Source organism: Mesocricetus auratus, unplaced genomic scaffold (assembly GCF_017639785.1).
Source record: "Mesocricetus auratus isolate SY011 unplaced genomic scaffold, BCM_Maur_2.0 Super-Scaffold_100011, whole genome shotgun sequence".
In the NCBI taxonomy this organism is placed as follows: domain Eukaryota; kingdom Metazoa; phylum Chordata; class Mammalia; order Rodentia; family Cricetidae; genus Mesocricetus; species Mesocricetus auratus.
This window is the reverse complement of record NW_024429195.1, coordinates 58,408,782-58,435,547: the sequence shown is the minus strand read 5'-3', so window position 1 is coordinate 58,435,547 and position 26,766 is coordinate 58,408,782. Positions and strand designations below refer to the sequence as shown.

Genomic DNA, 26,766 nt, shown 5'->3' with positions numbered 1-26,766 from the left:
AGTTATCATGTTCGAAATTAACAGTGATTTCTTTCTTTTTTTGAGATAGGGCCTTAGGTATTCCATGTTGGCCTGGAACTCTCCATGACCCTACAGTACTTATCCTGCTGCCTCCAGCTCTGGAAATTTGCTACAGAAGTATGACATGACACACAGTTTATGTGCCGCTGGGATTTGAACCCAGGGCTTCATGCACACTAGGCAGGCCCACTTACCAAATGAGCTACATCCACAGGCCCCAACACTGACATAACTTGAAAAGTAGTTACACTTCATTAAAATAGTCATAGCACATAGTCTGTTATATGAGCATATTAGGTTTTACCAGGCTCTTCTTCCATGCCTGATTGTATTTCCAAAGACGTTTTCCTATTCTGATTGTATTTCCAATGTTTCCCTATCCTATGATGTGTAGTGGCCAGAATACTCCATGTAGGCTTGTGGGAGAAAGGGATGTAAAATGCAGACAGTGCCTTAGTATTATAGACACAGATTGGACCTTTCACCCTAAAGGGTGAGGAAGGTCAGACGACACCTGGAGCACAACTGTTTTGTGGCACATACCCACACTCTGGAAGATTTAAGTCTTGATACCAGCATGGGTTACACAGTGCAGCCCTGTCTAAAACCCAAACGAATAAAAAGCAAACACCAAACACAGTTAACAGGTGAGTTGTAGGCAAATGAAAAAGAGCGGCATGGTTTCACAAGCTTAAGGGTTTTATACAGGTTGTATTTTCAGGAAGATGACAAATTGATACACCGGTTGTTGTCATTATAGAGCATTTTAAGAATTTAAAAGCATTATAAAGCCCATCAAGTCAACTAAAGCAGAAATGAAGGATTGCACATCAGGTAAACATGATGCGGAACACGGTAGAAGGCATGGAGGCCCCTTGACTCAGAAGCAAAATCTGCTGAAGATGCCGCTGCCGTGTCCCCGAGGAAAGAGCTGTGTGGTTCTTAGCCGGGGTGGGAAAACGGTTTCAGACGAGAGGAGGAAAGAGTTGCAGGAATCAGGCGTCGACGCTGACGGGAATCCGAGCCGGGACACAGCAAGCCAGCGACCAGGCTGCTGTCCCTAACCTAGCGCGCAAGGAGAGCCAGGATCGTCGCGGTGAGTTTGGGTATCCACCCTACCGCAGAGGGTAGAGGAGACCGCACGGTGCGTGCGCAGCGAGCAGAGGACCCACTCTGGCGGGAAGCCTAGGGCTCCGAGGTGGTGGTGGTGGGGAAGTAAAGGACGGCTCTGTTACTAGGCAACACGGGCCGGGCCCGCCTCCCGCTGCCGTTGCTAGGCGACGCCGAGGCCAGGGGGCGGGGGGAGGAGGGCGGCGGAGCGGCCCTACGTGCTGACGCTAATTGTATATGAGCGCGAGCGGCGGGCTCTCGGGTCTCTTTTAGCGCCATCTGCTCTCGGCGCCGCCTCCCGCTCCTCCCGCCGCTGCCGCCGCCGTCGTCGCCGCCGCCGCCGCCCTGAGTCACTGCCTGCGCAGCTCCGGCCGCCCGGCTCCGCGTCTGAGCCTCCTGGAACGGTAACGGCTGGGACCGGGGAGGGCTCGGGGCCTGCGGGGTGTGCGTGCGTATGTGTCGGGGTGTCCGTCCGAGGCCGTGCGGCCTGAGGGACCCCGGGGGGCGCCGCCGGCTGCGGGGCGCGCGGGACAGCGAGGCCGCGGCAGCGTGGAGGAGGAGCGGGAGGATGAGGAGGCCACGCCGCGGAGCGCATGGCCCGCCCCGGGCCACCCGGCCCGCCGCTGCCTCGGTGTCGTCGTCGTCCCCTCCCCGAGAGGAGCAGCACGAGCAGGCCGCGGGGCCGGGGGTGGGGTGGGGGGGATGGAGAGAACGGTGGCCGCGAGTTCCGCCCGCGGGGAAGGGGAGGAGGGAGGGAGGGGGCTGCGCAGGCCGCGGCCTCCCGCGCTCGGGAGCCGGGCACGTGGGGACGCGCTGCGGACGGCGGGAGACCCCCTCCGGCCCGGGCTTCCTCGAAACCTGTAGGCAAAGAGGGTCGCGACGAGGACCAGCCCCGAGGGCTCCCGCGCTTCCCCGGAGGAGACTGTGCTAGCGGATGGGAGGATGCCGGTGGCGGGGTGTGGGGATGACCCGGGGAGGATGGCGGCGGGGGGGGGCCTGCGCGGCCGGGCTTGTTAAGGGTTAACACGTGCAAAGCATTTAGCGTAGCTTTTTTTTGTTGTTTTTTAAACGAGAAGTTGTTTTGTGTCTCACAGGAACAGTTAGAACTTCGCTGGGAACCTTGGCCCCGGGGTCTTATTTGTGTGGCGCTCAGAGAACTTGCTGTTAGGTCTCTCCTTAAACCTCCGAATGGTCCTAAGATGAAGCGGAGACTTGACTTGTTGGGTGCGGGGGTGGGGGTAGCATACGGCTTCCATTCTACTAGACCAACAGCGTAGTTTTCCCTTGCGGAACTTCCCAGAATTCTCACTAGGGGTACGAGATGGAGCAAGGCATTAATATATACGGATACTGGGCAATGCTCAGTGCGCCACATTCATGTGGAGGACTCGGGAGTGGCCATGAAGGGGGAGGGAGGAGACAGGTCTGGTCGGGGGGACTAGACGTCCAGAATCAAAGGGTGAACCAGGCACGGGCTGCCTTCAAGGACTCCCTGTCTCAGACCATCGCCTGTCTCAAAATTCTGAAAAGACAACGTTTTAAAGACAATACTGACTACCCTGGTTTCATGAGAGCCAACCCCGAGTTTGCTATATTTTGAAAGTAGTTAGCATCAGAACATCTTTTCAAACTAATATCCAAAGATATTTTGGTTGCGTGAGGGGAAAACCTAAAACAGTTATTTAAAACTGACTGCAGGTAAACGGGATTTTCGGTGGTCTTGTCTCTCAAGTTTGTTTACAGTTGAGGTACAGGCCCCAGATTTAAACTATGCTATATTAATTCCAAATCTGGATTTGAAGGATTTAACTTAGCATTAGTAGGGACTTAGACACCTGTCATAAAATCTTGACTTAACTAATTGTTATTTACAAGTCAGCATTTAGATTATTAAATAAAAGTTAAAGCCTCCTCAACATAATGTGTAGTCAGTTTTATCTGTTACAAAATACCTGTTTTGTTTTTAGTCTTGGGCCCTATAGTTGGCAATAGTTTACTATTGACCTTTCCTTTCATGAGATAAAAAATATAACACTCTTGTCAGAGCTAATGTGACTAAAATTCTATAGCTTATTTTATTATTTGCTTGTTTGTATTGGCCTAAGGTGACCGAAGGGGGGCTTGAAAGAGGGGGAATGCGACTTACAAGACCTGAAGGTGTCAGAATACATTGCTAATTTTGTTGGGTTATAAGTAAATGCTAGACCTTGGGATAGCCACTCTGCCTTTCATTGCTAAAAATGTATTTGGACAATTATTTTAACTTGAAAAGTTTTTCACATTTTTATTTTTTATTTACAATGGAAAAGGAACTATAATTTCTTTAGAATAAAGAGAATGGATGCTACAGGGGCTGGTTTGGGTTAAGGGCACTGGTTTTTCCCAGAGAACCTGCGTTCAATTTCCAGCACCTGACCTGGGTTCATTCCCAGCACAAGGATGTACAGACATACATGTAGGCAGAACACCCATTCTTATAGAAACAAAGGTTACAAACAGACACTGATTACTGTGAGGCCTTTTTTTTTTTAAAGACAGGTTCATTTCTTACATACCTCTTGCTGTGTAGGGGAGGTGGCCCTTGAACTCACATCCACCTGCCTCTGCCAGTGGAATGCTGAAATTAAAGGCGTGGGGTTGTTTAGATTCCATCATTGCAATCATTCATTCATGTACTTGTTTATGTAATGCTGTCAGGTAGTATTAGCTTTCTCTTTGAAACAAGGCTTAGGTGGCAGTACTAACGTTTTAACTAGTAGTAGTTAACTAGTAGCACTAACATGTTAACTAGAAAACAGATGCTTTTGTTTTGTTTTGCCTCCCCTCTACTTGTGTGGAAGACTTTACTCAGGATTTTACAATGATCAGGTTGGGTTCTTTTTTTTTTTCTTTAGTTTGCTTTTATGTGTGTGAGTATTTTGCTCACATGTATGGCTGTACACTCTGCTTTCCTGGTACCTGTAAAGGTTCGAAGAGAGTGTCAGATCCTAGTGTGAGCTGCCAAGTGGGTTCCTGGTCTCTGCAGGGAAAACAAGTACAATTAGACAGTAAGCCATCTCTCTAGCCCCTTTATATTGGTGAGGTTTTATTTTGTTATTTTTTTTTTTCCAAAAAGGATTTCTCTACATAGCTCTGGTTATCCTGGAACTCTGTAGACCAGGCTGACGTTGAATTCATCCTCCTTCCTCTGCTGGAATTAAAGGCATGAGTCACCATCACCTGACTGTATATTGGTTTTTTTTGTTTTGTTTTGTTTTTTGAGACAGGGTTTCTTTCTTTAGTCCTGGCTGTTCTGAAGCTCTGTAGACCAGGTGGCCTCCACATCTGCCTGCCTCTGCCTCCTGAGTGCTGGGATTAAAGGTGTGCTACCACCGCCCAGCATATATTGGGTTTTAAAGACTGTTGTCTGACTTGAAACACTGGACATCAGTGTGGAATTCAAAAGCACTGTCCTAGATTTTGCTGTGGGGGGAAAAGCAAGTGTAGTCGGGTGATTTTTGTTCCAATATGGAATTGGCTTGTGTGTAATTAAATAGTGTCTGCTTAGAAGCCTTTGTGTATGTAAGCTATGTATGTCACATGCACATAAAAATGCAAGTTGAATATAGCTTGTTACTAGTAAGTGAGGAGTTTTGCCAAATGCCAATCCTTGTACATGAACCTCTGCGGTTGGGTTAGATGATAGTCCTCTCCATATGGAGAGCTTTCGGACTGAAGGTGAGGTTCTCAAGTAGTCCATTTTGCTTGGGAGTTTAATGCATGGACAGGCCAGTTGGAACTTGAATTGGTATCACTAGAATGAAGGAGTGGGGGGGGTTGCTGTTTAAACTGAGACTCTTGTTGAAGCCACATCTGGTGCTGCTCCCTGGACTGATGAAGAAGAGTGCTCCAAGAGAACAGCCCCATCTGAAATTCTGGGGTGGGCATGGTCTGAGAGAGAGGTCCAGTCATTGAGTTTCCTGGTGTCTCATTAAAGCATACACATTTCAAGTGACTGCCTGCTTCATCATAAGTCACTGATTTCTAAGGAGGAAGCATGCTGATTGATAGCATGGGAATTTTTCCAGAAAATGATCCACCAGAAGGTAAGTTGGTAGTAGGTGCTGGATATCTGGCTGCTAGCTCTCCAAGACCGTAATGATCAGTTTTTTTGTGCAGTCAGGGTTTTTGTTTTGTTTTGCCTCCCTTCTACTTGTGTGGAAGACTTCACTTAGAAACCAGCATCTTTTCCCATTGAGATGATGTGTGCAATATTGAGTTACACTTTAAACTGCAAGCTTTCCCCTCATGGTAGGAAAGTTTGATAAAACACTTTGGTTAGGATTGTATTTTGTTTTACTGCTCCAATGATGGTGGAAATATTTAGCTGGATATTGTGGTGTACACCTGTTAGCACTAGGGTATCTGAGGCAGGGGAATCAATTTAGCTTAGCAGTTTGAGCACATCCTGAACAATATAGTGAGTGGTACCATATGAAAAACAAATCTTTTTAGATACAACTATTTGCCCTACATCTTTCGTAGACTATAAACCTGGAATCACTTTCATTCTACTTAAGGGTATGGTATATGTAACAGAATAGTCTAGTGAGATTGCATGGAGATATATATATTGCGTGCATGCCTCCAATCATCTGCTTTGCCTATATTTAGGTCCTTTTCTAACTTTCAGATTTACACAAAAGTTGTTTTGAGTTGCTAAATATCTGCAAGGTACTCTTTGTTGCTCTGATAGCATCAAGAAGCAACTTAGGGAAGGGTGCCTTTTGGTTCATAGTTCAAGTTCAGTAGTCCGTTGTGGTGAGGAAGTCATGGTGGGTGATAGGAGCTTGAATCAGCTGGTTAGAGAGATGAAGGCTATAGCACTCCAGTAACTTTCCTTAGTGTGAGACCCTAGCACATAGAATGGAGCTGTGTACATACAGGGTTTTCCCACTTCGATTGATGTCATAATTGTTACAAGCATGCTGAGAGGCTTGACCTTAGGTGATTCCAGATCCTGCCAAGTTAACAATACCAGCTGTTACAGTCGGTATCCCTTGTGGGGTGTGCTCTTAACTGTCACATCATCTTAACCTATTTGCAAAAACATTGACCCTGTCTGTGCTAATTGAGAATGCCTTGGTAAAACAGTTTGTTTGAGAACTTTCTGGATGTCAGGTAACAGTTACAGGGTTTACTAGATGGGGTATTTATTTAATCCAGCAAGTTGTAAGATGTTATTCAATTATGTTGGTGCATATTGGAAACAAAATAGTGAAAAATGTTGTTAGGTTTATGTTTATTCTAGCATTCAAGAGTGAGGTGTAAGATCTAAGAGTTGGAGACTCCTAGACTGCATAGTTTAAGGCCAGCCTGGGCTACATGTTGAAACCCTGTTTTGTTTTAAGGAAAATTCTCACTTATCCCTATTGTTTTCATTGTTTCTTGTGCCTTTGTACAAAGTTCTTATTTAGGGAACTGGGAGTGTAGTAGCTTAGTGGCCAAATTATTTTCTAGACAAGTAGCTTAACCCAGGTATAAGAACATGTGTTCATTCTAGTTTCCCCTGCAATGAAAGATATATGTATGTATGTATATATATATATATATATAAAATAGTCTCAGTTGTATTTTACTAGAGATAAAGAATCAATGTTCTTGATAGTTTTAAATTAGTATTCATAATTGCTTAAACATTTTATAAGCACTAGCTGTTGCTAGAGAAAATTAAAGTACTAATATACACTGCATAAAGCAAATGGGAAAGACTGGAGCGATTATGGATTAAAAACAGTACTTGTTGCTCAGTGAGAGCCGTGAATGAGTTCAGATTCCTCAGCACCATTCATACACGTGGACTCACATACTCAATCCAATGAGATGTGTTTTGCTAAGTTCTTGCTAATACAGTGTGAACATTTAAGGCATTCCCAGTGCCATCTCTAGGTTCTTTTTCTAGTGATAATCGTGTAGGTGTTGGTGGCTGAGTCTTCAGTGCAGGGAAACTGTTCCAAAGACGGTATACATAATGGAAGGCTTCTGAGTGGTCACACAGAACAAGACTGTCCTGCTGATCTGAGCGGTTATACATGACGGAGAACTAAACTGTGCTGTTGTACTGCTGTAGTGTTGGCTTTCAGTTGCTGTTCTCTCTTCATCCAAACCCTGTTTCAGTGGGCTACCTTTAGAAGCTTCCAGATATCGAGAGGAACATAAGAGGATGGCTGTCTTCTATTTAGCTCAGGCTTGCCTCTGTCTCTCAGTAATACTAATGCATTATTTGGGACCAGTTTGCATAAAAATAGCTGAAAGATGCAGTTTTTCAAAGACTTCTAGAGTCATAGGAAGGGCTGTAGTTAAGCAAAGTTTTGCTTTTTGAAATGAATTGGAGTTAAAATAATAGTGATAGCTTACTGGGTAAAGTGTCTGCTGCCAAGCCTGATGACCTCAATTTCATCCCCAGGACCAACATGGCAGAAAGTGAGAACCAGCCTGTAAATTTTCCTTGACTTCCACCTATGACATGGTGCAGACACAATACATAAAGGTCATTCTGAAATACTGTTAAAAAGCGTAGATTAAGATACAAAGTGGATATCTCTAGTCCCAGCACTGGGGAGTTAGAGGCACATAGATCTCTGTGTTGAGGCTAGCCTAGTCTATGATGTGAGTTCCAGACCATCAAGAGTTACATGATGAAAGCCTGTCTTTAGAAAAGAAAATGTTGGGTGGTGGCAGCACACATTTAATATCAGCACTAGCGAGGAGACAGAGGCAGGCCTGGGTTTGAGGCCAGCCTGGTCTGTAAAGCGAGTTCCAGGACAACCAAGACTGTTGGAAAACAAATAACAGAATGATTCTAAGGGGGCTAAGTAAAAAGCATCCATTATCATTGTTTGAATAAAGATAACTAATATTCTATAATTGTAGTAAATGTACTTTTGTCTATGAAATTACAAAACCCTAGCCTCTGAAAATTGTTTTTTATAGCGGAGTCTTTGTATATTCCATGATTTTTTTGGGGGGGGGGTTCAAGCCTAGAGCTCACCTGTAAATCAGACTGGCCTCAAACTCAGATCTCTCTGCCATGAGTGCTGGGGTTAAAGGTACCATGATTTTTTTTCTTAACACGTGCTTGTTTTTAATGCTGATTTCTTTTTTTCTCTTAGATACTTGGAGTTCTTATAAGATGGCAGACATTGACAAGTAAGTGGTAGATATTTCACTTCTTTATAGAGACTTTGTATTGTGATGTAATTAGTAGCAGTACAAATTGTATATTATAAAAATGTCTGTTGCTGATACCCTTTGGTACCTGCTCTGTTGAAAGTTGGGTATCTCATCTAAAATACATTATCTATAATCACTCATTCAGTAAACTGCCCCCTGGCAATGGGCAAAGAGACACCTTGTTGGTGGTGGTGTTCTTATATCAGTCAGGGGCAGAGCAGATAGTAGCCCTTTGTTCATCCTAGCTTGATGCCTGCTTGGTGGCCAAAGCTGTTTCATGCCTAGGGCACATTAAAAAGAAAAAAAGCCAGGTGTAGCATTTGGAGGCAGGCAGGCAAATCTTTGTGAATTGGAGGCCAGCTTGACCTACAGGGTAAGTTCTAGGATAACCAAGAACTACATAGTGAGAACCTGTTTCCAAGAAAGCAAGGAAAAGATACAGTAAACCATATGTCAGTGTTTAGCCTTAAAGTAGTGAGTACCAGGCAGTGGTGGTACACATCTTTAATCCCAGCAATCACTCAGGAGGCAGAGGCCGGCAGATCTGAGTTTGAGGCCAGCCTGGTCTACAGAGTGAGTTCCAGGACAGCCAAGGCTGCTACAAAGAGAAACCAAAAAAGAAGTGCTGAGCATGGTAGTAGATCATAAATACTTGGTAGAATTTTTAGCATGTATATATTTCTCAACATTTTCCAGTTAACACTGGAACATGTGAAACAGCATACAATCAAAAGTGGGAAGACGCTGTTAGAATCTTCCTTTTTGGCCTGTCTCAATTGCATTCTCCATCTTTTTACCAAAAGTTGTAAGTAGTTTTGTTTTCATTCATTCCTTTGCTTTCTTTAGAATGTTAATGTTGGTTTGGGGAAGCAGGTGGCACCATACTAGGATTTGAATTTAGGATTTCACACATGCTAGGTCATGCTCTGCCACTTTGCTGTCTCTTCAACAACAGTTGAATTTTTAAGAACTGATTATGTACTGAAAGCATAGTTGCTAAACTTTTCTGAGACTCTATAAGGTTTATAGACAGGTTCTGACAACTTGAAACATGGTGTCAGCAAGCTTTCATGTGTATCTAATGTGGGTGCATATCTTCTAAGACTATGGTCAGGGAGAATGGGATAGGTTACATAGGATTAATCATGTTTAATTTGACAGCGTTACCGGGTCACAGTAGTTACAATGCAACACTTGTGATTAAGATTGCCATTGACTTTAGATAATAAGGAGTGGGGGAATACAACTTGTAAGGGCAACACATACAAATATGTATGACTATTTCGCCTGTGTTTTTACATATGCTTGCTCTCTTTAGAAGAGTACATGGAAGTATATTACTGTGATATGTAGCATGACTGAAAATTACTGTTCTTTATGCTTGATAGTTAGGGTATACAATTCTATGAACATTTTAATCCAGTTTTTAAGCTCCTGCTCTGTTGTTACTTTGTCTCCAGTGTGATGTTGAAATTCAAAGCCACAGTTCTTTGGTCACATGCATTGTAAAAGTTTCTTTAATTTGGTTTTAGTTTTGCCATTAAGGAGTGGACCCTTTGAGTCTGTCCATCTAATCCAGTGGCTATCAGTTCTAAGGCATATTTTTTATTTATTTTGTTCATTGGCTTGCCTCTTCTCTTTCTGTAGTTCTTGTTAGATGTATCTTGGGAGTGGTCTTCTGGTTTTTAATCTCTGTCTCTTTGCTCCTTCTGGACAGATGTAGAACTTTATTTTTCTGTTTGTATTCTCAAATCTATTGCTTTAGCTTCTCTTGATCTTGGCTCCCTTCTGTTCTGAATCTTGTTCTCTTTTCCTTGACATTTAGTCTTAACCCCTTAAATAATGTTTATCCTTTGTTTTAAGTTGGCTTTGGAAGAATTAAAATTAGATGCCATTAATCTGCTATCTTAGCTTAGTAGCCATCATTTTGTAAACAGTTAAACCACAAATTGATTAACAGCTTGATTTCTCCCCCCTACTATTTAATTCTATATGGCTGTTTGGTATCCCTGGGAAGGTGAGAGAAGGGACCCCTCAAAGTAAGGCAGTAAACTGAGAAAGACCTAGGAGTGAGTGTTTTTAGTTGCTTTGAGCCTTGAGACTGCTTGCAGTACCTTTGCTGTTTTAGTATATCTGTTCTAATACAAATTTGCGGTATTTCTAGAAACATAGAAGTAAGTTAGATTTGGCCATATGATAAAGTTTGTGACATGTCTTTAAAGACTTGTTCAGTAATAAATAAAGGAGTGGCGGTGTGTGTGTTAATAGCAGCCTCTGGCTCTGTATGCATGCACAAACGATCCTAAGTATCAGATCCTGGAATTGGTCCTGAGTTTCTGGCTGTTGTTGATGGGATCATAGACTTTCCTATACTTTCGTACTTGCAGGTTGCAGTTGGAAGATAGAGTTTATAAATTGCCCTGTTGTTACACATGGCAAAACCTTGTCAAAACCAAACCAAAATTAGGAAAATTGTTAATTCTACCCTCTCTATGGAATGTTATGCCCACAGAGTAGGGTTTTGCTGATGTTTCCAAGATGATGAGAAAGACGTCATGTTTCTCCTAATGGAACTGTTGTGGCTAAGATTTAAGCAAGGTGTTGGCTCAAAAGTCTAAACATTTCTTCACTTTTACTGTGAAGTAAAGTGTTCATAACCAGAGATAACAGGTCCCCTCCCCCCCAAGCATAATCCTGGCTGTCCTGGAACTCACTCTGTAGACCAGGCTGGCCTCAACTCGAAGATTCATCCGCCTTCCTCTGCCTCCCAAGTGCTGGAATTAAAGACATATGCCACGGTTGTCCTTTTTAAGTTCTTTATCTTCTTTCTTTCTTTCTTTCTTTCTTTCTTTCTTTCTTTCTTTCTTTCTTTCTACTTTTCAACTAACATCTTCATCCTTAGTGTGGTTACCTATATTTTCTGGGAAGTCTCTATAGCTTCAGAACAGAAGGATGGGTCAAACTCAAAAAGGTTTTCTGCCTATCTACCATTTTATAAGGATTCTTAAAGCTTTAAATAACATGTTTTATCAGATCTCACTGCCAGAGCCAGGGCTCTGGGTGACAAACATCCCATCTCAAAAACAAGCCAGATGGTGGTAGTGTACACCCTGTAATCCCAGCACTTGGAGGGCACTCTGGTCTATAGAGCAAGTTCCAGAACAGCCTGGACTTAACACAGGGAACCTGTCTCATAAATAAACTGAAACAAAAAAAAATTAACAACAAAAAGAAAACAAAAACAACCCAACAATTGGGCATGGTGGTGTAGCCTGTAGTCTTAGCACTGTGGAGGATCAGCACTATGGAGGATCAAGTTTCCAAAGCCGCCTTCTTCAGCTACAGAGCAAGTTAGGTGCCTGGGTAGGCTACGTGAAAAAAATGTACAAAGAAGCCAATGTACGTCATTGCCAAAACATGGTCATAGTTACCAGCAAGGAAACGGATTTCATCTTGGTATTTTGCAGCCCTGTAAAATAATGGTAGCACTCTTCATTACAGAGATGCAAGGATGCCGTCATTGAATCCAAGTTTGAAAACATGCTACCTGACCTCACAAACCTACCAAACTGCATTTGTAAAGCTTGAAACTTGTTTTTGGCTAGATGGTTTTAAGTGGAGGTGTGAAATACTTCAGCTAGTACCTGTCTGCATATTGCAGTTAGGAAACAGAACTACTTTAGAATTTCTGTCCTTAGAAAGAACCATATTTATTAGAAAGTCGATACAAGTTTCTCTAATTTTGTTTTGTAATTCATATATTTAAACAATGGTGTGATGCTATGACATTGTAGCAAAGAACAGTCTGAACTTGATCAAGATTTGGATGACGTTGAAGAAGTAGAAGAAGAAGAAATGGGTGAAGAAACAAAAATCAAAGGTATTCTTTTAAATTACTTTAGGAGTCAACAGTTGCTGGCGTGTGTCCTAGAGGAGAGTAATAGGAACTGTCCCCCCTTTCTGGACCTTGTCCATTGTCCTTTATCTCCTGACCAATTCCTTGAGTTTAGTTAACTGTTTGTGTAAGAGATGAAGCAGTAAGCAAGGAAGAGATAATTGTGATAACTCATTGATGTTTCGCTCCCATTGCTGGAATTAGAAAGCATCCAGCTATGTCATACTTAGGGAGGTGGAAGTGGGAGTTATTTGGCAATGCTTCTAAACTATGTTTACTATTTAAATACATAGAAGGTGTTCTGTGTCTTATCTTTAAAACAATTTACTCTCTTAAACATCAGCATTTATTACATTAAATGTATGTGGGATCAATGAAAGCTTACCTCGAGGAATTTGTGCAGTAGTACTGATGGGGTGGGTAGATGTTCCAGGAGTGCTCAAGTAACCAGTGATTCACTTTTTCACTTTTAGCCAGATGAATTTTTGTTAATGAAAATACTGAGTTAAGCCTTCTTTCTGAAAAATTTTCAGTTGCTTTAATTGATGTTATTAAATGCTTGTTATTACAGCTGTGTATCATCTAGTTACTGTATTATTATTAAAAGCAAATTGGTCTCCAAGACTGTAACTGAATGATTTTGTTATACTCTCAAAAACTAAATGTACTTAAAATAAAAGCATCTAACACAAACATTCAGATAGCACCTTCACTTTTCTCTGGCCTAAAGTATACTTAGTATTTCCTGGTAAGTGTTGTCTCCTTTTGGGTCACTTGTCGAGTCTTCGGTAGGACAAAGCTTTTAGCTTCCCCAAGTGCATGGTGGTGAAATGTAAGATATCAGGATTAGAGAGGATTTGTCCGTTGTGCTTGTGATAATAGCCTGGAGAAATCCAGTGAGGTAAATATCACTAGAAACCCAAACTTTTGTAAGTGCTGGGTTTTCCTGAGTTTACCCTACACATTTCTACTCCTCATAACAGCATTTTATGGGCCTGTTAGCAAAGACTTGATGATTGGTGTTCAGTAGAAATAGCAGAAATGGTTTCACAAATCACTCTTTCAATGCCCCCTTTCTTTTTAAAAGCGCGTCAGCTGACTGTTCAGATGATGCAAAATCCTCAGATTCTTGCAGCCCTTCAGGAAAGACTGGATGGTCTGGTAGACACACCAACAGGATACATTGAAAGGTACAAGTTCCTTCTTTTTTTCTACCCTCCTGTTTATCTTTCTATAAAAAGCCATTGGAGTTTACCTGTGATCATGGAACACTAATGTCTGTAGTTTTGTGGATATAAGAATATAGAGCTCTGATTAGGTTGAGTCTTGACTTGCTTCAAGTCTGCAGGAAGTAAACTGATCCTAGTCATTTCTTATGACTTGCTTAGTAAGTTTGTTAAGAAATGTGCAGAATTAGAAATACAGGTTTCTTTTGTCTTTTTTAAAAATATGGGTTATCTCATGTGCTGCATCATTCAGCTTTCTGATTTCAAGGCCCGTGTTTACTATTCTGCTATTGGAATGGTCCCTTGGTTGTGTCTGCTATTCTGTTGCCTGCTTCTTCGGACTGGGATGGCACCCATTGTTCTGTATCTCCCCTTAGGGACTGTAAGAATTTCTTTGGGCTGTTTTGGTAGAATTCCTACTTAGCAAACAATCTTTAGGACTTGTAGCTAGATTTCTATAAGTGCTGAGATTTCTTTCCAGGGATGTTTAATCTGACGGTGGCTTTATCTTACATGTCTGCCAAAATTTGGTATCCAGCTTTTTGTAGATTTTCTTTTCAACCAGCCTAGAAGGTATGATCTTGTTTTGATTGCATTTCTACAGTAAATTTGGAGCTGCTTTTCAGCAAATGTGTGAGCCTTGGGTAGTCCATTTGTACCTTTTTTCCATTTTACTGAGGTTACTGTCATATTTTATAGAAATTCTTATATATTTCTCCTTTTATTGCAAAAAATATCCTATTTATAGAGTTCTTCAGAAACAAATCCTTAATTTTTTGTGTTAGCAAAATGGATGGTGTTTTATTTTGTGCTGATGACTTGTGGATTCAAATTGTTAGGAACTCTTTTCTTGGGCCCTTTAATTTCCTTCTTGGTCTACTACAGGTAAACATCCATGCCTTAACTTACTATTTTCCATTTATACATGTACCACCTGGTTATCATAGGAAGTTCTTTTACATAGTTGAATTTGTCTGTGAATGGAATACTTTGGTTTTACTGGTCTATTTTTGTCTTTTGACACATTTAGCAGCTATTGCTTCATAGTATGTGTTGTTAACCTCTGAGACCCTGAGTTGCTTCCATAATCTGAACTCTTAAGCAGTCTTCACGTTGGTCAAGACATTCTTTTGTCTTTGTCTAACTGACAGGGTGCTTCCTTCCATTCTGTCCCATGGAGAAATACAGTCATGAAGCTAACCTGCCTACACGTCCATCCCACATGTTTAGCAGGGTTCTCAATTTAACTCAGAATGTTTGCTGCCAGTTCCAGCGAAACTCATAGATTAACAAAGCCATGTATCTTTAGTGCCATCGCATCCATATACTTGTATTTGTAGTAAGCACATGTTATATTTCAGTTTTGTGGTTTTCTTAGAATATAGGTTATTTCATTTCTGTATCACCTATGTGATATTCCTGTTGTGAAATAGTATTTTATATTGTATTCCTGATTATATGGAGAAATACTGTGTTTTTTAAAATTAACAATGTATCCAGTAGTATTGCTTCCCTTTCAACAGTATATTTGAAGTCAAACTAGTCCCATCACCTAGGAATAAACAATTAGTATGTTACATCACTTATTTGTGAAATAAGCTTATGTATGTATGTGTGTATATACTTTTGTGTACAAAGAAACTTCCATGGGTTGTTAATAGTTGTGAACTAAGATTTCACTTGCTTAACAATGAGCAGGAATGTTTCTTTTTTTTAATAAATTATATTTATGTATTTGGTCTTTTTATGTATGAGTACTCTGTCTACATGCCCGAAGAGGGCATGCCCGAAGAGAGCCATTATAGATGGCTGTGAACCACCATGTGGTTGCTGGGAATTGAATTCAGGAAGAGCTATGGACGAACAGCCAGTGATCTTAACTACTGAGCCCATCTCTCCAGCCCAGGAGTGTTTCTTTTATTCTCAGTTTTCTGCAGCAACTTCTTTAAGGTAGAAAGTAACTAAAACTGTGCACATACTTTTGAATTTGAAGTTAAATGCTTTTGGGGAGTTTGGAGCTACTTTTTAAATAATTGTATGTATATGAGTTTATTGCTTGAGATTGTGTGCCTGATGGCTGTGGAGGTCAGAAGAGGGTTTGGTTTAAAGCCTTTTTGGCCACTATGGGAAGCTGGCAACATAATCCTGGTCTTGTTTAGCCTTCTCTCCCCCTCCTTTCCTTTCTGGTAGCCTTCCTTCAGGCTGACCTAGAGTTGACAGCAGAGATCTTGCCTGCCATTGCTTCCCAAGCACTGGTAATAAAGGAGTGTGCTAGGATACCCGGCTACCATTTTATTTTAAAATCTAATTTGGTTTGTCCAAGTTTTCTTAATTTTTTTTTACATTCCCATCCCAGTTCTCCACCCCCTTCCCGCCCTATCTGCTCCTCAGAGGGTTAGCCTCCCCTAGGAAGTCTACTAAGTCTGTTCCATCATCTTGGCATGACCAAGGCACCCCCTCCCCCATGTCTAGGCTGACCAAAGTATCTCTATAGTCAGTTTGTGCATTAGTGTTAGATCTTGGACCCGCTGCCAGTGGTTTCATTGCCCCAGTTGCTGCATTGTCCTATGCAGGTTCCCCATTTGTCAGACCTGAGTCAGTGATCGCTCACTATCTATCTGGGGCCAGCTGTTTCTGTGGGTTTCCCCATCATGGTCTTGACTCCTTTGTTCATATTACTGATTGTAAACCAGGAGCTTGGCCCATTGGTTAGTTGTGGATTTCTGCATCTGCTTCGATTTGTTTCTGCAGGTGGGTTCTAGCTTCTCTGGGGTGTGGATTGTAGGCTGGGTATCATTTGCTTTATGTCTGGTATCCACTTAAGAGCGAGTACATATTATGTTTGCCTTGTTGGTTGCAAAATGTACTATCCTTCCTTTTTTTTTTTTTGCTTCTCTGGCTTTGGGGGCTTTCCTGGAATAGGTCTTGTAGACAGGCTGGTTTCTTTTGACCTCAGAGATCAGCCTGCCTCTGCCTCCCGGGTGCTGGGATTAAAGGCATGCACCACATTTTATCCATTCTTTGGTTGAGGGGGCATCTAGGTTATTTCCAAGTTCCGTCTTTGCTCTTATGAGCATAGATAATGTTCTTATGAACACAGTTGAGCAAATGTCATTGTAGGGTGAAGTGTGCCTCATTTGGCTATATGCCCAAAAGTGGTATTGCAGGGTCTTTGAGGTAGGTTGATTCCTAATTTTCTGAGCAATCACCATACTGATGTCCAACCACAACAGCTGTACAAATTTACACTCCCGATAAGGAGTGTCTGTTACCCTTACATCCTCTGCAGTGGTTTTTTTTTTTTTTTTTTTTTTTTGGTGTCAATTTTTGGTTTGCTGTTTTGTAGAATGTAGTTTAGACTTAAAATAATAATGTTTCTAAGAACCTCTTTTTTTTTTTTCAGTGTTTTGCGACAGGGTTTCTGTGTAGCCCTGGCTGTCCTGGAACTTTCTGGCCTTGAACTCAGATTCACCTGCCTCTGCCTTCTGAGTGCCTGCTTTCTTTAATTTTACTTAGAATTTCTTTCGAGTGTTTTCTGTGGCTGCTCTCTCTCACTTGTCTCTGGCCATGTTGTATACTTGCTTTGCCTCTTCGTTTAATCTGTCCTTCATGGCCTTAGCATTCTTTTTCTTAAAGATTTATTTTCTTATTTATGTGCATATGTGGTTGCCCAGGGAGGCCAGAAAAGAACTATAAAGCCTGGATTAGAGTTACCAGATGGCTGTGAGCAGTTCAACATGGGTTCTCAGAAATGAACTTGGGTCACCTCTAAGAACGGTAAACACTGTTAATCACTGAGCCAGTTTTTTAGCCCTCTTGTTTTTGTAACTATTCTGCAAATACTGACCAGGAGGGGGCGCGTCAAGATAGCAGGTAAGGCATTTGGTACTCAAATGATGGAACCCTGATTACCCTGATTTAATAGAGGACAGCACGCAGAAGTGCAAGAGCTATCCCAGTGTTGTGATTTATCTGCACAGCTCTCCCTACATGAGAGGGAAGAAAGCACCCCACCATAATAGCTCAGCAAAATTGTATTCCTTGAGCTATCTATTTATTTCTGTGCAGTTTACTTGGTCTGAAAGTTCTAGAAAGGATATGTGAAAAACATGGGTTCCAGTTCCCACTGTAGACTGAATTTTAAATCAGTGGCTGTGCGTGTCTGTACTCTTGTATTTTGTAGTTTCTCTGGCTATACTTTTTTCTAGCATTAATCTGGCCTCAGGCTTCTATGTAGCTTCTTGACAGCCAAGTTCTGGGACCATAGGCATGTGTCACTCCAGACCAAGGACAGCATTTTTCCGTTTGTGTTATGTACATACATGCATATATGTGTATGAATGCCCTTATGGGATTCAGGTGTGGGATCCCTTTGAATCTGGAGTTACAAGCAGTTGTGGGCTTTAGCTTTATGTGTCCTGAGGGTGAAATCACATTTTGACTGACTGGAGCTACCTTTTATTGTGTCTTCCTTTGTTTCGTAGCTAGTCCGTCCTGTGTCCTTAACTTCACTGGCTTGTAAACAGCTGTTTCTATTGTATAGCTTACTCGATATTTTAAAGATGTGTACTGCTTTAAATACTGTTTTCTCCTTCATAACAATGGTTCAATTTAATATCATACCTTATGTAGTAGTATTGGACCTTTTCATTAAATTGCTTTAAACAATACGCTTTACCTCTTGGAAAAGCCTAATGTACCCAATGTACATTTTTCTTGACCAACATTGTGAAGTCATTTCTTCAGACTAAATTTTTTTCTGTTGCGAACGGTGTTTAGCTTTGAAGATTGGTATAAATTTACTGACTTTCCTTTGAAATCTTGTCTTCAATATTGTTGACTAGGAAGACCGCTGTAGTTGTCCAAGGGAAGAGCAGAATGGAAAGTTTCTTACCTTGTCATCAGCTTGCTCCTCCCCATGGTTGAGTTTATTGTATGTATACTAATGAGAGAGACAGCTTTAAAGCTGACTGCAGAGCTGTGCGTGCCTGCTTTCCTGAGAGTTTTGTGGCGTGCTCTAGTATTCCAGGGTTTATATTGGGATAAGGCAGTAACTGGCAGAGCAGCCCATGCTGCTTCCTGCCTCACTCTGAGGTGGTGTGATGCTCTCCCTTCTCCTGTTTTCTCTTTCAGCACACACTCACCCCCACAGTGTATGGGAGCTGGTTCTCTACCTTCTACTCCATTCTGGAGAAATCCACCGATTTTTCTAAGATTTTAAGTGTGCCTTACTTGACTGAACTTTGAATGAAGCTAGAAGGGAGAGTTCATGTATTTGTTTGTGATTTAAATAATGAACACACTAAACAGGTGGTCTGAAAATTGCATATTCTCCATAATGTTCTTAATGTAAGTTCCAAATGTAGAAAGTGGAAAGCTCTCATTCCTCTAAAGTCCATATGTGTTCTTTTTTGGCCTACTTAATACAGATGAGGTAGGAGTCTACACAAATAAAATAATTACTTTGTGTTAGAATGATGGTTCTAACTTCTTATGCACTCTTGCATAATTGTAATTGAGAGTCTGTAGTTTTGATTTTTCTATTGATTTACTCTTAATTGCTTTTATATTCCTTGCTTCAACTAAGAAATTTTTATGTTTCATATTAAATGTGAATAACATGTGACTTGTGTTTTTGTATGATTTTTATGTAACTGGTTTCTAAAATTTCAGCCTGCCTAAAGTAGTCAAAAGACGGGTGAACGCCCTCAAAAACCTTCAAGTTAAATGTGCACAGATAGAAGCCAAGTTCTACGAGGAAGTTCATGATCTTGAAAGGAAATATGCTGTTCTCTATCAGCCTTTATTTGATAAGGTAATTGCTTATACTACTCTTTAAACTAACTTGGGAAAGCAAACTTATAATGTCTGATATTTAGATATCTGAAGGGCATGCGTATTTGTGAAGCCATCAATAACTATTTAGAAAGTTGTGGTGGGAGCCCTTAACCAGAAAGCAATAGTTTTAAGCTTAGGTGCTAATGTTCTTACACAAGTTTTTTTTTTTCTGTTTTAATTTTAGCGATTTGAGATCATTAATGCAATTTATGAACCTACAGAAGAAGAATGTGAATGGAAACCAGATGAGGAGGAAGAAATTTCGGTTAGTATCAATGATATTTTCCTGTACTTTGAAGTGATAGGATCATAAGGAGCTCTCAGAAGTGCGTCTATTGATGGCGTGTAACGTTTATTCTATAAAAGTTGAAGTTCTGGTCTGGGTTCTCATGCCTGGGAAATGTCTTTGGGGGGGGAGTGTAAATAATGTGGATGAGCCATTGTCTGCTTTTGTAGTGGTCTGGGCTTTCTTTCTGTGTAGTCTCCTTTGAACTTCATGGTAACTGGTGAAGAACAACGGCTGTGACAAGTCTAGGGCCACAGCAGTGACAGGCGGTGCTGCTTTTAGAGAGGAGTCAGTCAGTCCATTCTGGCGGGAAGTGTCGGGCTGAACATTGGACAGTTACGCTTGTGTGCTCGTTCTGCTTCCGATGTACCTACAGCCCTTGATCTGCCTGGTGGTTCTTAACGTTTTCTATGTTTGCTGTCATTTTTCAAGGAGGAATTGAAAGAGAAGGCCAAGATTGAAGACGAGAAAAAGGATGAAGAAAAAGAAGACCCTAAAGGAATTCCTGAGTTTTGGTTGACAGTTTTTAAGAATGTTGATTTGCTCAGTGATATGGTTCAGGTAATTTAATTCAGAAAAAATCCATCAGTTGACTTATTTATAGTTTTACATAGAAAGTTTGGCTCTGGTTAATCGAAACATTTTAAAACTTTAGTAATGAAATAGAACATTAACCATTGGTTCTTTCTCATAATTTACTATGCCTTCCTGTTTTTCTGTGCTTTTGTATCAAGGTGTGTAGGGTTGTTGAGAAAATATCGGTGTTTCATTTATATTGCCTTACATTTTTTTCAGCTTGAAATTTGTTAATCTAGGGGAAATTTACACCTTTAAATATAAAGCTATGTGTGGAGTAGGGGGTTGGGGGGAGCACATGCCTTTAGTCCTAGTATGTGGGAGGCAGAGGCAGGTGGATCGCAAAGCCAGCCTGGTCTACAGAGTGAGTTCCAGGACAGGTTTCAAAGCTCTACAGAGAAACTGTCTCAACAAAAACCAACTATGTAACTCATTCACAAACATCTTATTACCTGGAAAGCAGCAGAGATGTTAACATTTGGGAAACTGCCTCCCGCCTCTTGAGCCGTTGCCTTCTGTTGTACTGATTGCCCTCCCTATCTTGTGATTGCTGAGGGTCAACAGTGAGTGCACACTGCATTTCTGCTTTACCAGAGTAGAAGGGGACAGTTTGAAGAGACAGCAGATAAAATCAGGAAACATTTGTAAAGAATTGGTCAGTCAGCATGAGATAGCTTCATAAGCTATAATCTGGTGAAGTTTTTTTTTGTTTTTTTCGAGACAGGGTTTCTCTACTGTTTTGGAGCCTGTCCTGGAACTTGCTCGGGTGACCAAGCTTGGTCTCCAACTCACAGAGATCACCGGCCTCTGCCTCCCGAGTGCTAGGGTTAAAGGCGTGTGCCACCACCGCAGGCAATCTGGTGAAGTTTTATGGTTCATAATTTCTACACAAAATTTCACTGAACAGACACTGCCTTTAGTCATTAGTGACAGAACATTGACCCTGATATGCCAAATTAGATAATAAGTTTTATTTTAATTTGAAGGAACATGATGAACCTATTCTGAAGCACTTGAAAGACATTAAAGTGAAGTTCTCAGATGCTGGCCAACCTATGGTAAAAAAAAACTTCTACTTTTGTACTGTTTATAGATAAGTTTAAACAGAAGATAATCGAGTTAGTGTTCCCTAAATGTGCTTGTTTGGTTTGAGTGGTTGTGATTGTATGCAGTTAATTGATCCTAGACATTAGTGGATAGAATAATAAGGTGACGGTGTGTTAAGAGTGTCTGGAAGGACTTGAGGTAGGTGGGAGCTACAGGGCCTCAGTGGAGAGAGATGAGGTAATAACTCCCCCTGTGCCAACTGTGGGCAGAGCTATGAATAAAGGTAGTCTTTGCGTGTGTTGAGGTGAGGGTCTGTAAGGAGATGGGAAGAAGGGAACACTAGGGTTTCTCTTCTGTTCTTGTTAGGCTGTATTTCAGCATGAGGTCAACATTGGACTGCGATGCATGCTTGCAATCCACAGGCAGACTGTTCACTAATGCCTCACTTTGTTTTCTCTTAAGAGTTTTATCTTAGAATTTCACTTTGAACCCAATGAATATTTCACTAATGAAGTGTTAACAAAGACGTACAGGATGAGGTCAGAACCAGATGATTCTGATCCCTTCTCTTTTGATGGACCAGAGATTATGGGTTGTACAGGGTGAGTTAATCGTACTGCTGTGTTTGTGTTTAATTGTAGGCAGAGCTTACAGTATTTCATTCCCTTTGTGTATCCTGTTAGATTGGTACATTGCCAGACATTGCATATTTGCCGTTTTTTCCTCTGGGTCTAGCTATAATACCTGTATATCTGGGAAAGAATATAGTATTTACTTTAGAGCATGTGTTATCGCTGTTGTAAATATATAGATTTTAAACTTTTAGAAAGTTTTCCTGCTATTTAAGCCAATTGTCCTCTACAATTTTAGTTTGACATTAGCAGTCATATATGTTAAAATATCATAAAATGTATATACTTTGTTTCCTAAGGTGCCAGATAGATTGGAAAAAAGGAAAGAATGTTACTTTGAAAACCATTAAAAAGAAGCAGAAACACAAGGGACGTGGGACAGTTCGAACTGTGACTAAAACAGTTTCCAATGATTCTTTCTTTAATTTTTTTGCCCCTCCTGAAGGTAAGCAGTGTCTTAGTTTTGGTTGTATCCATGGTTGTTTGTGTAAACTTTATTTTTTTTTTCACATTTGGATTTCTTTTCTTATTTTTGCAGTTCCTGAGAATGGAGACCTGGTAAGTTGTTTATTCACTTTAGTATACAATAAAGAGCTAGACCTTAAATTACAATATGGCTGGCCTAGAACTCAATTATTTGCATCAGACTGGCCTTGGTCTCACAGATCCACTGCCTGTTTCCCAGGTGCTGGGATTAAAGGCGTGTACCGCCATGCCTGCTGAAGATTCCTTGTTACTGCTTTATGTGTATGAGTTTTCCAGTGTATGTGTTCCATTTGTGTGACTGACAGCTTCCTGGGTCAGAAGAGGACATAGGCTCCGCTTGAACTGGTTGTGCACGGCTTTGTGGATCCTGAGAACTGAACCCAAGAGCAGCCAGTGCTGTTAACCATTGAGTCTTACCTGCTGAGCTATCTTACCAGCCGTTTTCATTATTTCCAACAGAAAATTGCCCTCATGTAGCAATGTTGCTTTTGCCTCTTACTCTTTACCAAACGTCCTATGTAATAAGTAGTTCTATTTTTTTATTTAGTGTGATTTTTTCTTTGTGTATATGTTGGCCTGCTGGCACAGCCAGCCCTTGATCTACATGTATAGAAGTTTGTTCTTAAGTGATGGGAGAACAAGGTTAAGTCTCACGACAATTTTCTTCTTAGGATGATGATGCCGAAGCCATACTGGCTGCAGACTTTGAAATTGGTCACTTTTTACGGGAGCGGATAATCCCAAGATCAGTGTTGTACTTTACGGGAGAGGCTATTGAAGATGATGACGATGATGTGAGTATGAGTATGAATCCTGCCGTGCATTGTTGGTGGAGGGTACCATGGTCAACATGCTAAGAAACGGGTTAGAGTTTTGTGAAAAACAAAAGAAGTAGGACATAAAAGACATTGGTATGGTAATTCCACTAATCATTAAAAGTCTTTAGGATATTTGGATTCTTTTACACTTACGTTTATTTTATTATTGAGTTGATGAAACTTGGTTACCATTGGATCTATTTTGATGCATGAAGCAACTAGAATGGTCATGTTTATATAGGCAGTATAGATCCTTTGAAGTCTTAAATGATTGGGCGAGAGCTAGCACAGAGCTGGGGAATTTTTCTAGTTGCTTTTTTTAACTTCACAGCGATGAAGGTGCCACCTGATAAAATACTTGTTACTCATTCACACTTGTGCTTGTCTTTCTCTTTTCAGTATGATGAAGAAGGGGAAGAAGCTGATGAGGTAATGTTTACCAAATGAGCAAATAATTCACTGTATAACACATTGAGGAGCACATTGAATGATTAATGTATTCCTTTGCTATAATCATTCTGTGATTTGGGATAAATTTTGGAAAATACGATTTTAGAATTCTACAGCCAAACAATGTATGTATAAGGTTTCAATAAATAAATTGCAAAACTCAGCAACATTTTTTTTTTTTATTTCAAATAATTTTGTTCTGCTGCAGGGTTATCAGCTCTTTGAAGAAGTCAAAAGCTGCAGTAAACTTTTCCAACGTTGGCTGCAGTAAATCTTTTCAATAAAACCTGTCTGGATGTCTCAAGTTGTGTTGGGAAATTTTTCATGTTAGAAGCTTTCAAATTAAATTGTATTATCAACAAACTGTGTAATCATGAAAGTCTGTTGACCCTTAGAGTAACTTGTCCTAAAATTTCCATAAATTATGAGCCAATTTTTCCTAATATGTACCTACTTCATGGATGCATTTTGAACTTTAATATAGGAAGGGGAAGAAGAAGGAGATGAGGAAAATGACCCTGACTATGACCCCAAGGTGAGCGAAGCCAGTGTTGTTTCTTTCCTTTTGCAGTAAGAGTTGCCTTTCATTGCTCATCATTTGGGGTTTGACTTTTTAAGGATTAGAACTGTGTTGCTCGGGTTGTTTCCACCCAAAGGAGAGTGAGTAATAAAGGAGATCTGAGTTCAGGAGTGCTTTGTTTGGATTCAAGAGTAGTGCTGTGTGTTGGATTCTCCCAGCCATCATTACTGTTATTTAGTCCCTAAAAAGTGTTGTAGTATATGCAGTTCTTGTGAATTTTAGGGTTAATAGAAGCTACTTCTCCTTGGGTCTGTAATAATTTGCAGGGTTCATTTGAAATTTAGGATTTGCTTTATTTCATTTATCAACCACATGCTGTGAAATAGTAGAAGGTAGCTAAATATAAACAGAATAGCTTTGGAAATAAATGCCCAACATGTTGGTAGCTTTAAAATTTATCTCAGCCAAAGCTTTATTGTATACTTCACTGATTTGTTAACATTAATTTGTCACTATCCCATATCACTTGTTCTTAACATAATCTTATAAGACTTGAAATACTGTGCTAATTAATTATTTGAGTAATGTAAAGTAGGTAGAAGATAGATTGACCTGTTGTTTTCCTTTAACAGAAGGATCAGAACCCAGCAGAGTGCAAGCAGCAGTGAAGCAGGATGTCTGTGGCCTTGAGGACGGCCTACCCTGTAATAGCCTAAATACGACTCATTGCTTACAGCCTATGTCTTGTATTTTCTTGGTAGAATCAGTAAGTTTTTAAAGGAAAGGAAATTGCTATTTGAAAGACCAATCCGTTCTGCCTAGCATCCTAACTCTAGTTCTGTCAGATGTGTTGAATGCAGAAATCCTCTCTAGTGCATGTTATTGATGCCGCAGTTTGGTTCTTGTGGATGGTTTGTCATGTACCTGTTGGAATACAAGTACGGAAATCAACTGTTGAACACGTTGTTTGCTGTAGCTGTTTCTTTCCTCAAGAACCAAAATTATTTGCAGCTGGTAGAGCAGGTTGAAGTCGGCCTGTATCCTCTAATGGCATCCATTATGTTAGGCGATTCAGTGACTGACACGTTGGAGAAAGGAAAATTGTGGCTAAGAATTTCCAGTAAGATCAAACCTAGTAACAGATTACTAAGGGAGTTTTCTATTTCAGATGACATAATTGTAACAGAAGTCAACTCATGGTTATTAGTTATCATAGCAAGATGAAAAAACCCTAGGGTTTTTTTATTTTTTTCAGAAGTTAATCTGATAGTATTTAAATGTACTTTGAAAATTAACCTCCATTAATTAAATCTTTTCTTTATGGTAGGGCCTACCTTCTGCTTTCCTGGAAAGGATGGAATTACATCATTTGAATCTATTTTGAGTTTTTCTCTTGTTTGTTTGCCTACTTTTGTTTTATAGCCTAAAATAAAAACTTCATACAGTTTTAGCCCTCACAGGGTGATGTCTCAGTTTGTACTGATTGAGGCTGTTGCGGAGGGTTAGCTTGAGTTCAGGGATGCCTAGTTTTCCATAGTGAGCAACTTTGCAAGAGGTAATAGGCGTGTGCTTTTAAAAAGGAGTAACAAATAATGTGCGATACTTGTTTTTTTAAACAGAAAGGTTAAATTCCATTTGTTTAGAACTAAGTATCTTTGACGTCTGTTTATTCTAATGCTTAGTGTCCAAAGATGAGTAGTGTGTCCCTCAGCCATGCTTCTGTTTACTGTGGACAATTAGGAATGGGTAGTACTGTTAATTTAACTACCTCACAGGCATATTGGAGTAAATCTCACAAACTTTCTTAGTCTTACTATAAATGCTCAAAAAAAATCAGGCCTCTGTACCACAAGTGTGATGTTCAGCATTATATTCACACTTAAGAGCTTGGATAATTAAACTGGAGAATTAATTTAAAGACTGTCTTTTTAGTGTCCCCCCCTTTCAGGCGTTTGAAGTGACCACATTTTAATAAACCCCATAATGGTAATGAGGCCATTGCAGAGGGAGGGTGACCTAAGTTTTAGATGCTGAGAGCAGAGCCACTTTTAAAATACCTCAGGCTAATTACTGTTCGTTTGGGGAAGGAACTTTTCTTCACAGGGTATATTAAATGGATTGTGCTTGGCAGACAGTCTATCATTCCTGCTGTTAATAAAATTTATTTTACATTGAGATTTTTTTTTTCTTTTTGTGAAATTTTAGTGTTGAGGTCTTAGGATGTGAACACATCTTAACCTCTTCCTAAGATTTAACTACTGGAAATCCTTAACCTGTTATAGTATTTCCTTTATTTTGAAAATGATTGATTGCTTTCTCTTAGATGATTATGCTATTTTCTGTAATCACAGTTCATCTAAACACAAGCTTGTTTTCTTGACCATTAAAGTTTGTAACTTAAAGATAGACTCCTTTCAGTGAGCTTAACTAGCACAGTCTTTCCCTCCCTCCTTTAGGAAGTAGCTATTGCCAAAGTGATCAGGTAGCTGGTGGTTCCTGTACACTGGGAATGTGCTTTGTGGACGGACATGTGGACGTCAGTGTTCATTATGACATTTGGTTGCCCCCCAAATGGTTCTACTCCATTCTAGAAGTTTGAAATGTGTAATTTGAAATCCTCAATAAAATTGGATCTAATTTTATAAAATA

General features: G+C 40.5%; 1 protein-coding gene and 1 non-coding gene across 5 annotated transcripts; both read left to right on the top strand.

The window, feature by feature from the left end:
- The first annotated feature begins 1,407 nt into the window (after positions 1 to 1,407).
- Nap1l1 (nucleosome assembly protein 1 like 1) lies at positions 1,408 to 26,766 on the top strand. Of its 4 annotated transcripts, XM_021225996.2 has the most exons (16): positions 1,408 to 1,535; positions 8,283 to 8,319; positions 12,138 to 12,223; positions 13,326 to 13,428; positions 19,138 to 19,279; positions 19,487 to 19,567; positions 20,021 to 20,149; positions 21,151 to 21,222; positions 21,674 to 21,813; positions 22,143 to 22,288; positions 22,382 to 22,401; positions 23,001 to 23,123; positions 23,547 to 23,576; positions 24,082 to 24,132; positions 24,750 to 24,821; positions 25,445 to 26,766. In XM_021225996.2, exons 2-15 carry the CDS (start codon positions 8,303 to 8,305, stop codon positions 24,783 to 24,785), a joined length of 1,176 nt encoding a protein of 391 aa, XP_021081655.1. In that variant the 5' UTR covers positions 1,408 to 1,535; positions 8,283 to 8,302; the 3' UTR covers positions 24,786 to 24,821; positions 25,445 to 26,766. The 4 variants fall into 4 exon arrangements, with proteins under 4 accessions (XP_021081655.1, XP_005068120.1, XP_012967350.1 ...); XM_040754896.1 differs by lacking the exon at positions 1,408 to 1,535 and adding an exon at positions 7,647 to 7,660 and having other exon boundaries at positions 24,750 to 26,766; XM_005068063.4 differs by lacking the exons at positions 24,082 to 24,132; positions 24,750 to 24,821; positions 25,445 to 26,766 and adding an exon at positions 23,806 to 23,901.
- Positions 8,494 to 8,637, top strand: LOC121143381. The gene has a single exon (XR_005880584.1). It is a non-coding gene; the product is annotated as a small nucleolar RNA SNORA48 (small nucleolar RNA).